The 12,753-nt window shown below is 42.6% G+C and overlaps 2 protein-coding genes across 2 annotated transcripts in view; one reads left to right on the plus strand and one right to left on the minus strand.

Annotated features, from left to right (window-relative positions):
• Nucleotides 1-1,264: 1,264 nt before the first annotated feature.
• The window catches only part of SLC38A1 (solute carrier family 38 member 1), a 44,866-nt gene continuing 33,377 nt past the window's right edge, over nucleotides 1,265-12,753 (minus strand). The window contains exons 11-15 of the mRNA XM_015409775.1: nucleotides 10,515-10,615; nucleotides 8,072-8,190; nucleotides 6,164-6,305; nucleotides 5,973-6,070; nucleotides 1,265-1,507 (exon numbers count right to left, since the gene is read on the minus strand). Coding sequence (XP_015265261.1) covers nucleotides 1,415-1,507; nucleotides 5,973-6,070; nucleotides 6,164-6,305; nucleotides 8,072-8,190; nucleotides 10,515-10,615 — 553 coding nt within the window. The 3' untranslated portion in view covers nucleotides 1,265-1,414. The remainder of the gene's footprint in view (nucleotides 1,508-5,972; nucleotides 6,071-6,163; nucleotides 6,306-8,071; nucleotides 8,191-10,514; nucleotides 10,616-12,753) is intronic.
• The window catches only part of LOC107109201 (zinc finger protein 665-like), a 7,696-nt gene continuing 6,346 nt past the window's right edge, over nucleotides 11,404-12,753 (plus strand). Inside the window, exon 1 of the mRNA XM_015409764.1 lies at nucleotides 11,404-11,432. Within this exon, the coding sequence (XP_015265250.1) occupies nucleotides 11,404-11,432 (29 nt within the window). The remainder of the gene's footprint in view (nucleotides 11,433-12,753) is intronic.

Consider the following 12,753-nt stretch of genomic DNA (forward strand, 5'->3'; position numbering starts at 1 on the left):
ACTTGCTCTCAGGCACAAAAGGAGGTATGAACTAGTGAGCTTTGTAACTGTGGCACTTGGGCCCTGTGGTTCACAACACTGCTTGTTGCATGGGTCACACACATATCACAATCACAAACAGACAATTTCCAATATTAAAATGCTTATAAATTTCAGAGATGGCATCGAGGGAATAGTATCTATGATACCTTTCTCTGTATCTCTTCTAAGACTGACGTAACACATTTTGCCTTCCACTTTCTAGATGGATGGTTTGCCATTGATTTTAATAAATCATTGTTCTGAGGCTGATTTCCAGAAGTTTCTGCAGTTTTTTGGGGGGTGAAATAAACAGAAAGTATCTTCAGAACTACCCTAGTCTTTCTTTCTGGCTGACACAAGTACCAGATTTCTTCTGTGCTTGTACAGTTCTGCAATAATTTGTGATTGGGATAGGGGGATCCCACTTTTTAATCTGGTGGGTTCTCTTCATTTCCAGTATGTTCTTCCAACTGCTAGCCAGACTGAAGGCTCCCCACACAGTCATCAATTCTGCAGCTCCAGGCTGGGGATCACAATTCTGTAATTGACAGGAATCTACCTTTTCAATTCCTTCACATCCTCAGAGTCCATCTACTTTAAACAGAGTACATATGGAACTGCCAGGAGTTATAAAAAATAAAATTGGATATATGAAGACATTTTTGATGTAGACAGCTACTGAGGCTGAATCTTGTATAAGTTCTGTTTACTGGTTCCAAAGAACTCACAGATTTGCAGTGAAGTTACATCCTTCTATGTCCATTGAAGTCTGTGGGCTTAGAAAGCTGGAACTCTGTTTACGATTGTCTAGTTATTCTGTGAATCAAGGCTAGGCTGTATGTTAGCTACGTAGATGAATTAGCATAGCCAAATAGATGCAAAATTATCTCCAGAGAGGCTGCTTAACCCTTCTTATGGCATCTACTCCAATGCTAGGTTTTTTTTCCAGGAATGCCAACCCAAAAATGAGGGGGTCATCTTACATTCACATACATGTTACAGGTATGTCCAGAAATATTTTTTTTATGTATAACATTTTAGGGGCCTCATTTTACATTCAGCGTTGCCTTCCTTTTGAGTAAATACTAATAAACTATTGTTATATAAACTTGCAAGTATATTACCCAAGAACAGAACATCCTTCAGTTATTTTCGCGTCAGTTACCACATACAGAATATCTACAGCCAATGGTCAAATCAGACAATCATCATAAACTTAATACTGATGTAGTAGCTTGTGGGTATGTGGAAAAATAACACTTTTGTAAAAAGTAAAATTACTGTCTTCTTGAATTAAATGTGGGAAACCGATGAAGAATGGGACACGTTGACCAAATGGTGATTTTGGCGAGTAGCAAAATGGAGATGGGTTCTTCTCAATGTCCGACTGACTTCAGTGGCCTTCTCCTGAATGCACCCAGTCGTAGATGACTAGAGGGATGCTAACCAATGAAAACAAGATTCCTAGTGCCAAAAAGAGAGAAGCCTGCAACCAAAATGGGAGAAGACTTCAGCTGACAGAACTCACTTCTGCAAAGAGATTAACTAATTGACAGTGGGTTTCAATGTTCAGCACAAAGATATAAATGGTATATAAAAAATCCAACAGAATAGTTTTTAAATCCTAGCTAAAATGAAATCAAGATTAGATGAATACAGATGATGTAGCAACATGACTCAACATGAACCACCCTCTTACCCCCATTCCTGTTTGAACATGTTAACAGTTCAATCTGAGCAGTTACACTTTTACAAGCCCGTTGACTTCAATGGTTGTAGAAGGGTATAACTGCTTAGGCTACCTTCACAAAGACAGGGCAGGATGGCGGGGCTGCTATAAGCTCCTCCAGCTCAGAGCCAAGGAGGAGACAATGGTTGGGGCTACTCTTCTCTCCTTGAGAGAAGGGCAGAAGAGTGCAGGAAGAGTCCTATATAAGATGGCGGATCAGGGTGAAGATTCAACCCCCCCCCATCTGAGGCCTCTGCAACACTGGAACATGAACATGGTATGCCCCCTGGTGGCCTCATCTCCAATGAGGTGGATGTGCAATACCTTCACTCAATGCCCTTCCAGCGATGGATTATTGGATGGCCTTCCCTTCATTCTGCTAGCGCCAGCCCACCTCCTCACATTAGAATACAAGTATAAATTGCTTTTCTTAGGTTAGAGCAGTTGTTCCGAAAGTGGGCAGAACCAACCCCTGGGGGGCAGTGGAACTAACTAGGGGTACACTAAGAGGCAAGGGGTGGCGGGGGCACTGGAGGTGGACCGCTTTGACAGCATTGTCCCCTTATTTACAATTGAGCAGGCTATGACACCATGCTGGCAAACAGCACTCCAAGTTTCTGCCTCTGCATAGTGCTGAAATCTGGTGGAGACTATCGGAATTTTTAAATAAATATGCTACTAGAGCTCTGGTCAGACCAGTAGACCTCATTCTGAGACACTGTTGTCACTGCGTGTTTTTGTGTCTTTTGTGTCAAAGTTTTGCAGGTAAGTCCTTAACATAATAGTATTGAGCATGGCATTTATTTTACTGAACCTGTTGATTATGAAGTGCCCTTTTTAGCTACACAAGTGTTATTTTTGTCACAGGCTCCCCAATATTAATATTTCTAGGTTATATAAGGATTTAAAATTTCTCAATAACTCTTTTCAAAAAGGAAAAAAAAAGGAAAAATTTAGAGTGTAGGAGGAAACATTTCGGCAATTGAGGGAAAAATAGAATAAAAATAATAAAAATTCCAGTAATAAGAGGGGAAATTGTGGTAAATAAATATTACTATTGGAAAAAATGGAGGTATATTTTTGGGGAAAAATAAAACATTCTAGACAAACCTTTATAAAGAAAACATAACACATTGTCTTTATTCAGAATTGCAGTAATAAGATGAAAGAAAAAACAATAAAAGTATTAAAAGAAGGCAATAAATTGAAATCATCTTTATTACTTTAAGTGCAAGCCATTATTTTCCTTAATTTTTTCAGGTCTTCCGGGATCTTTTATGCATACCATTTACTTGTCAAACATTTCAATGTATTATCCAAGATCCACTGATAGTTTTTTGTATTTTCAGGCACAGAAACACATATTCCCTGTCAAGCATTATTATGTGGTTGAGTAAATTTTATAAAACTTTTAAATATGTACCAATTTTGTACATTGCTTTTCTAAAAAGCTACCTACTTTCTGAGCCTGTCTGAGCTAGAAGAAAAAAGGTGGGATACAAAATGATCTGAAAGTTTTTGTGAACATTTGGATCTGCTTCATGAAGATATGTCTGAGCGATTTCAGGATCTTCTTTCAATGGAAATTCCAGATTGTGTGACAAATCCATTTTCAGATACTGAGGAAGTTGGGGAGTGGAGGAAGAACTAATTGAGCTACAAAATGACATTGAGCTGATGCCAAAGTTTGAAGTGTACCAAGTTACAGAAGGAAATTTCTGATTGCTATCCTGCACAATGGACAGTGGTTAAGAAACATGTTTGGTGGAATGTGGTTTTAGTGTGGTCATCCACTTTATCCAAGCAGAGAAATAGACTCCAGATTACTAAACCTGGTGATTTAAGACTCCTATGAAGTGACTTTAAACCAAACACTGGGAAACTGGTATCACTTCATCAAGGCCATCCACCACATTAAGAATTTACTGAATAGTGGTTACTAAACGCGATATCTAAGATTCTTGCTAAATGAATATCAAACTTTGAAAAGCTGGTATCACCAGATCAAGATGATCAGTTTTGTTGAATAAATTAAGCTAAACATTATAATTGGATTTTGAATAAATGTGCAATTAATTGTTACCTTTTTGAATTTTAATGTTTTTATCTGCCTTGCTGAGTCATACAAACCACTTTTTAAATTTGTGTGTATGTATGTCTGCGTGCATGTACGCCCATGCCTGGAAGTCATGGCGACCTCTGGCAACTCCTGTTATTTATTTATTTAACTTCTATCCTGCCCTACCCCAATGAATGGGCTCAAGGTGGCTCACAACGTAATAAACACAATAAAAACCAAGATAAACAATTAAGTGATTACAGTTAAACAATTAAGTGATTACAACAAGATGGCATTAAACATGAGTGATCCAATGTCTCCTGTGACATTTTAACAGGCAATGATGGATGGCCTCCAAGTGGGGCACAGAGGACATTCAGAGAAGAGGCTTGATAGCCTGCCTCTGGCCTCCTGGCCCTGGTATCCTTTGGAGATCTCCCATCCAAATACTTGCCAGGGTCGGCCCTGCTTAGCTTCCGAGATGTGACGAGATCTGGCTTGCCTGGGCTATCCAGATCAGGGCACAAACCACTATTCTGAATAATGCCTTTTTATAGGGTAGGGTAGTGGGCACTGGGGATGAGTTTACGGAACTAAGGAGGTGGTGGCTTGAAAAAGTTTGGGAACCACTGGCCTAGAGCAAGCTGCTAGTAGTTAACCCCTCCCCAAGGTTTCAAGCCTATTTAGAAGCTGCACCCTTTGATTTATAAGCTGTAATTCCACACATGAGCAAAATATTCTCTACATAATCTCTCCATTATTATTCTCATACATGTGTTATGTTTGAGCCCTCGCCATCAAAATCAGTTCTAGGGCTGAGACCATGCTCAGATTTATATACAGATTAAGTATGGCCCATCTTTTCCAGTGAAGATTACAGGGGAAAAAAGAAAGCAAATGACATTTGTGATAAATGTATATGGACCAAAGTGAATCTATCATTTACAAGTCTATTTAACCAATGCCTCAGGCTGCATTAAGACCTAATTACAACCTCTCTTTCAAAAGAGGTTTGCTGGTGTTGACTATGACGCCAGCTTGTTTGCCATGTCATGCTTGCAGGCACCCCCACACCCCCCTCCCGCTCCTCTCTCCTCCTCTCACATGTGGAACTTGGTTGAAAAGCTTCTGATATGATCGAGCTCCAGTTTCCCAAGATGTCTGAATGCATGCACCTCAGAAAAATGGACTTTGTATTCTTCTACAAGTAGGGATTCCAAAAGGTGGATAAATCTGTACTTTGTTTTTGTTATACTTTCAAAGGTCCACAGGTTTGTTCCCCCCCCCCCTGAAGTCTTGGTTTAGGACTGAGACTTTAACCTCCCCCCCCCATGTGGACCTCCCAAGCACAGTGAACCAGCTTTGGGTTAGATCCCAAGCGGCGTTTCTGTGGGTGAAAGGACAAGAAACAAGATGTTTTCCCCCAGCTCTCCCACACTTACAGGGGGCCAAATGCCCCTCCCATCCTCTTCCCGAGGTGAAGGAAATCCCAGGAATAGGATTTTGGGGGACATTTTAGGATGCCATGGGAGAAGAAAGCTGAGAAAGTAACACTCTGTGGGCAGAACTCCACATATCCATGGAAATGCTGTGCTGCATCCAACTTTTTATTTTCTGAGACTGCCATGATGTCTGAATGCAACCTTAGTTCCCTTTCTGTTCAACCAATAGAGTTTCTTGCGATTGGCCATCAGTTTCACAAACTACATGATATGAGTGGGTGGATACTTCCTGCAACCAATGTAAGTACAAGCACCTCTAATGCAATGCAAAGAGCCCAGAATTAACATTCTCTGGTATGCATGGATGTATCCCCTTCCAGTAAACGAATGAGGAAGATCTGGCTCCCATAGCAGTTCTATCTGTGTATCAAAACACACTTGGAACTGATGTTTGGTCTGCTGTTTGATTGTTTTAAGGAAAGACAGGTTGTAAACAGTTCAACTTAAAAAAGGGAGTTTTGACTGGGTGAAAAATCTGTTTTTCCTTTGATACACTTTGGAAGGCCCCAGTTTTTTAAACAGTGCATCCCTATCCAGAATTACTTCCTTGCAAGCCCATTGATTTTTAAAGATTGCACTACTAGTCTTTGTCTAGGAAGGATTACCGAGACAAAAAATGAAAAAGGAAGGGGACAACTTTTTGATGTATGAGAAAACTTACCCAAATCCTCTGAGTCAGTTTTGATCCATCTTGGTGTGTGATTTTTAGATACAGTGATGATGGAAGAATAAATATCAGCATATTGGCAGAAGTTACCCCTGTGGTGACAAAGTACAGGAATTAAAACTGAAGATTCAAGAGCGATCACAACAGAAGGTGCTTCTTAATCAAATGTAATTAGAATACTGTACCTACAACTCCAAAAATATCCTTCATGGAGGGTATGAAAATAACTAACAGGTTAATGATCACCAAGAGGACCAAAGTGACCACAATGTGACGACATAGGTGAAATTTTGTTTTTCTAGCCAGCTCAAATAAAGAGGAGCGAACCTGTAAAAGAAAGAAAGACATTACTTTCAGGTGAAATCTGTATGCGGCAGCCATCTTTGTTTGTGTCCATCCATTCTGGCATGCGCGCTCTCTCTCTCTCTCTCTCTCTCTCTCTCTCTCTCTCTCTCTCTCTCTGTCCATTTCCTCCAGATGCTTTTTATTTCAGCAGCAGGCATTTTATTATCATTGTTTGTTCTAGTGTCTAACTTAATTAGTCCTTCCCCTCAAAGAGCTTAGCAAATCAGATTCCCTATGAGGAAACACACAAGAAGGGGAGGAAACTTTCCTGCACTCAAATAGATAATGTTTCTGCTTGTTGACAGTTATTCCAGCCCATACTGTAGCATGGAATGAGGCCTCTGATGGGTGTTATCAGCTAGGAAGGCATAGAAACAAACAGTGCCATCCTAAGCAGACATATACCCTTCTAATTCTATTAAATTCAATGGGTTAGTAGTTCTGTTTCAGATGGCACTGTAATTCTGGCATTTCATCTGAAGAGCCCCCTATAGCCTGCCTCCCTCCCCACCTGGAATTTCTATAGTCAACACTATAAGCATTGGTGCCCATAATCCTCAATGGGCCTGGTGAGGACTTAAGAGTAACTACAGGAACAGCTAGCTCAAGCCCCATAGCACCTTAGGAATTAACAAGATTTTCAGAGTATAAACTTTAGAGAGTCAGTCCCCTCCTTTATCAGATGCCCTACAAGAAGTTCTGACACTCCTGGCTCAGTACTTTAACATTAACAAGGAAGTACAGCTATTGCTCCTGCATTCCCACAACGTGAACTGCAGTTAGTTGAAGGAGCAATGTGGCTGCATCAGTCTCCTCTTGGGTGAAAGACAAAGGAAATCAGTCTCTGAAACCCCTCTGGAGAGCCAGTATTAGGAGTAAGTAGTTCAGTTCAATGTAAAGATAGCTACATAAACATGCCTGGGGGATCCTGGGACCATGAGGGAAGGAGGGAGTGCAAGATCCCAAAGACACCCCCCCCCCCCCGTTTGTTTTTAAAAGGCAATGTCTGGTGTACAAAGAAGATGCAATGGCAAACCATAGTATATGGCATTCAGATGTCACATATCACCACAGTTAAGGAAACATGCACACAAACTTACTACTTCCCCCATTCCCTTCTTGCATGGAACATCCGGTTTTAGAAACTAACTCTGCTTACCTGTTCCACACAAAGGCAGGCAAGCAGTTTGACTAAAGTTAGTTCCCCCTCCCCCGCTAACTAGGATTCTAAGCCTGGAGTAAAAACTGGTTTAGGCTTCTGGCTAGTGGTGGTGGTGGGCTTAACTCTGGTTAACCTTCATACCTGCATTCATATATCATTAAATGAAGTTGGGCTGACACCCGTTGCGGGGGGGGGGGGGGAAGCACAGCACGCATGTTTTTCCTTAATAGCAGTTATATGTGATGCCTGAATGAAACTTATGTCTACACCGTATCAATTGTTTGATGAAGGTTAGCAACTGCGAGTTCCCATTAGTTGTCTTAATCTTTTATTTTGTAATTCTGTGGACTTGAACCCCCCCCCCTTTAAACATTGCTATAATAACATTATTTTTTAGGGAAGATACCTTGGTAAGCCTGATTTACTATACTGGGTAAAAATGGAATTTTCTATTGGAGACATTATGGGATGGGTATGGCTGCCACTGCTCATAAGCAAATGGAATGTTGGTATTGGAACCCAGGAACTGGGAATATATTTTCAGCTCCAGCCGATGTTTCCAAATGGAAAGGAGACTCCAACTTACGGTGAAAAACAATACTGGGACTGTGAGGATGACTGCAACAATGACAGCTACACGGACCGTCAGGACGAGGATGTCGTCTTTGCTCTGGTACTTGTGGAGCAGATCTGACTGCACACTTTCTGCAGGGAAGACACAGAGAGGACTATTCCAGCAGCTGGGCCAAATTTACAGATGCTGTCATTTAGCAAGAAACTTATTAAACAACAAGGGATTAATGTAACCCACCCTGGCCAGTAAGGAAAAAAGCTGGATCAAAACCAACATTTTAAACCTGGCTCTAGTGACCCTTCAAATTCAGGGGAACTACAGTGTAATACCCTAAGTGGACTTACATTCTTCTAATGCCATTGACTTCAATGAACTTAGAAGGGTGTAACACTGTTAAGTATTGCACTGCTGGTTGGAAGCAAGTCCCATTAAATTTAGTGGTGCTTATTTCTGAGGAAACCACATAGAAATGAGATGCTAACCTGGTTGGCTCAGCATCAGGAAAGAAAGTCCAAAAAAGAGCATTTGTCTCTGCTCCAATTAAACCCAAAAGGTCACAATCAAACAATACACAAATACTGACATTTTAAAAATAAATCTATTAAGTTATCATTTTGGATTCTTTAACTGTTTAAAACCACATAGTACAACATATTATTTTCTGTTTCTGTTCTAAATTATAAAATGATAGTTGTTTATTCTAAACTATAAAACTCCAAAAGTAGGGGGGGGGGGGAGAATCTATTCTTGAACCATAAAGTTCTGGTTACCCTTTCCTCTTCTGCAAAAGGCCTTTTCAAAAATGGCCAGCCCAACAGCACCTGGATGAGAGTCCCCCTAGTACATGCTGTTCTGAGTTCCTTGGAGGAAGTGGAAGATACAGATGAATGAATCAATCAATACACAAACGTTATGGCAGAGACACAGATTTGTACTAGTGCTGAAGACTCCCTCCCCTCCAGTTGCTATGAAGTATGAATACAACTTTGGAGAAGGTTAAAGAATAGGACTCTCCTGCTTATACCATATAATATCTGTGGGCCTATACAGCAGTTTCCCCCATCTCTGATATCCTTAAGTTACAAAGCCTGCCACCTGAAAAATACTGTCAGGTCCAAAGGCACCACAGGGTCTTAAATGGGCACCAAACAGGCACTACCTGGGATATATCCTTCATGAAAACTATCCTTCAGCAGAAGCTGTGGACCTCTGGCTTTTAATTGTACCTTTTAGCACTGTCCCCTTTGCCTAATGCAGGTGAGTCAGTTCTTAGAGTGGGTGTCACAGAATCTTACAAACAAGCACAGAAACCTTCCCTAGCCGGCATGCATAGAGCCTTCCCTAGCAGTGTATGCTGTGACTGGGGTTGGTTTTTCTAGGCTATATACTTCCTCCCCATTCTTCTGCTCACACATAAGACAAATCAATGCAACATCCAGGGTAGGGGAAATTCCATGCTCAGATAAACCTCCAGATTTCCTAGAGTGGGATCCAGCCAGCTTTTCTGCTAGTGAAAGAGAAAAGACATGTCACTTTTGACCACTCAAAAAGACTATGCCAAGAATCATGGGAGCTGTAGGAAGAAAACACACGTGGGGTGGGGGCTGCAGTACATAAAAGAGCTGTGGAAGACTCAGTTAAAAAGCTGGCTGGAGACAATTCCTAGCTTGGATATTACCTTCTAAGCATGGGTACATGTGTGTATGGGTGTATGTGTGTGGCATGAGAGAGACAGAGACACAGATGGAAGCACTCTCCATTTAACAAAAACTATAAAGCAGGTAACATGGGAATTTTAAACACCCCACCCCCAATATCTCTGTTTTAATTTTCTTGTCTAGAACTGTCATGATCTGGGCTGTGCAAGCAAGGCCTAGCAGGCCCAGGGAGCCTGTGTAGCAGTGGGAGGAGGACAGTCCTACAACTCCCAGAAGCCCCTAAGAGGCCAATTTGGTGCCAATTTTAGCCAATCACAGAGAAAGGGGATTTATAACAAAAGAGCTGGTACAGAAGAAGAGCTGTTCTTTCTTCCAAGAGAGCAGAGCCAGAAGGAAGGCTGCTGCAGGGAAGAGACCCTCATCCTGAGAGGAAAGGTGAGCAGACTGAGGACCACTTGAGACAGTGAGCTAGGGACAGTAAGTTTAGACGCGTTAGGGCATTTGGTTTCTTTTCTCTTCACCCGCTTATCATTATTGTCCTTGCACCTTGTTTGTTTCCTATATTTTACTGACCTCCTGTAAAATAAACCTTTTATTTGTTGTTTACTCTGGTCCTCACGCCTATTTTTCGGCCAAATAAGGGAGGTCTGAAAGTCTTGGGAGGGTGCTCTGGGCCTTCTCAAGGGATCCTAAAACCAGAGTGGTGGCAGCGTCAGGTGACACCCCACCTGAGCCGTGACAAGAACCAACAATGAAACCTCAAATTCCATACACACTGGTAAAAATTGGTTACATACCATAAAATGTCAAATAGCCAAAAATGGCGGTCAAGAAGTACATAACGAACATGGCAAAAAATGAGATATTTGAAACCATCTGCATTCTTTTCTGTGAGCGACTGCAAAAAAAATCAGCAGAAGTTAATTATATTTCTGTACACGGGATATAGTCTTTGGCACAAGTGTATTTGCGCATTAGTCTGAAAAGATTGTTGTCATCCCTAGGAGAAGGGATGACAGAGAATGGCTCCTAAGTCCCTTTCCTGCTTTTCAAGGTGGAATTGTATCAGTTCCATGTTCCTTTTAACAAACTTTTTTTTCTTTCACCAAATGCACCCACTATGACTGCCATTTTAAGACAGGGACTGCCACAAGTGGAAGAAATGCTTCTAGGCTCTTACTACCATACTGTTTTCCTACCAAACCCCATCAGCCATTACCTTTTTTTACCTTCCACTGTGGAAAAGATACCCACTGTTTTACCCAACAGTTGGATTGTGGTGGCAAAAAAAAAAAAAGGCACCAGGGAAAGGGTACCATTTCTTCTTGTGCCTTCTTGAAACTGCAGTCCCAACCAACTACATTTGGTGGAAGAAAAATGGTTTGTTGAGAGGTTAACAGAATTACACATAACATGCAGTTCTGCTCTTAATATCTCCAAATGAAAGGTGAAATTAAACCAGTATGGGCTGGAACAAAGCACTGTTAAGAAGGTGGCCAAATTGGTATTTCACATCATCTGCTTTAGCTTACCAATGGAGATAACACCAGGAAGAAATTTAAATTACTTCCATCCCTCCTCCCAGTGTTGAAAATCAAGTGCTTGTTCACACAGACTACTTCCATTGTATGTAAGGCAACCTGGCTGCTCCCTGGCCATATAGGATCTTGGAATCATGTTGGGGAAATGCTAGTGCAATTCTGGATGGTACACGGGTACAGCCTCCACAATTCCTGTGATATCAATGACTGGTGCAACTGCTGGCAATCTCCATATATAGCCTTCTTAATACTAATATTGCTTATGTGTCAGCAAGCTGCCATTCTGTTTTCTGTGACCTCTGTGTACATATCCTTTCCCTGTTGGTTTCTATCATCCTGCTCCTGCGTTGGAATGCAAAAGATAACTGCTGGAGGTTGTGTGGGGGAGAAGATACTGCTATGCTTGCCTATTGATTTTCTCATGACTGCTGCACCTGTGTTTTGTCTGATGTTTTGCCTGGTTCCCATAGACTGGGCGCGCAACCGTTTCCTTAGCCCGCCAGCGGGAAAGTTATTCATTGGATCTGCATCTGTTTGAAGTTCCTTTAGTATGCTTGACCTAACTGTGTATCCCCAGTTCTAACAAAGAACGTGTTTGAGTATGTCTTCAACGCTTTGAAATAAACTTTACTTTTCTTTGAAAACGTGGATTTATTCTCGATGCTTGGGGATCCAACATATTGTTAGAACTCCCTTTTCCTATCGTTCCGAATCTGGCAAGATCATGAGCGGAATTGAGGGAAATCTACCTAACACGGAGGGGGACTCGGGATCGGTCCCACAAGCCTCCGCATCGGTGGTGTTCACGACTGCATCCTCGTTGGAGGGCGCCGTGGGGGGAGCGATTCCCCGCCTGCCTGCACATCTGTCTTGGCCGCCTCCGACCCCTTCGCATTGGGGTCCGCGGAAGACTCACCAGCAGGATGATTGGACTATGTATAACACCCAGGGCACCCGTGAGGTGTACTCCCGTCGGGGGAGCGGATTACGTGAGAGTCTATTTGACAAGGGATTGTTCCCGGAGCCAGGGTCTACCTCGGAGAAGGAGAGTCCCAAGCAAGACATCGAGGAGTGGATGTTCGAGCCGTCGGGACCGCGGGGCCACGCAGAAGAGGAGGAGGGCACCGGAGCCTTCCAAACGGAAGAGGACTATGACCCACCCCCGGACTACCGCCCTCGGGAACCCATCCCGGAGGAAACTACCGGGGAACGACTAGCAGAACTGGAAGACTCGGTGAGAGACTTGTTGCGGGCATTCCATGATGTGATGGAAGGTCTGCCGGGAATGATGGACATTAGAATGGCTAATTTCCTTGACGCACACGCCGCGCAGCTACAAGTTGCTCCTGCACCCGCGCCGCCGATGCCTGCTCAACCGCTGATGGGACCTCCGCTGCAAGCACCGGGAGTTCCCGCGCAGCAGGTCCCTGTCCAGCCGCCGGTGAGACCGCCTCCTCAAGTGCCTGGGCAACCGCCGATGCCGGGGGGTCCGCCG

Source organism: Gekko japonicus, unplaced genomic scaffold, assembly GCF_001447785.1.
Source record: "Gekko japonicus isolate JY-2015 unplaced genomic scaffold, Gekko_japonicus_V1.1 scaffold4, whole genome shotgun sequence".
Taxonomy (NCBI): Eukaryota; Metazoa; Chordata; class Lepidosauria; order Squamata; family Gekkonidae; genus Gekko; species Gekko japonicus.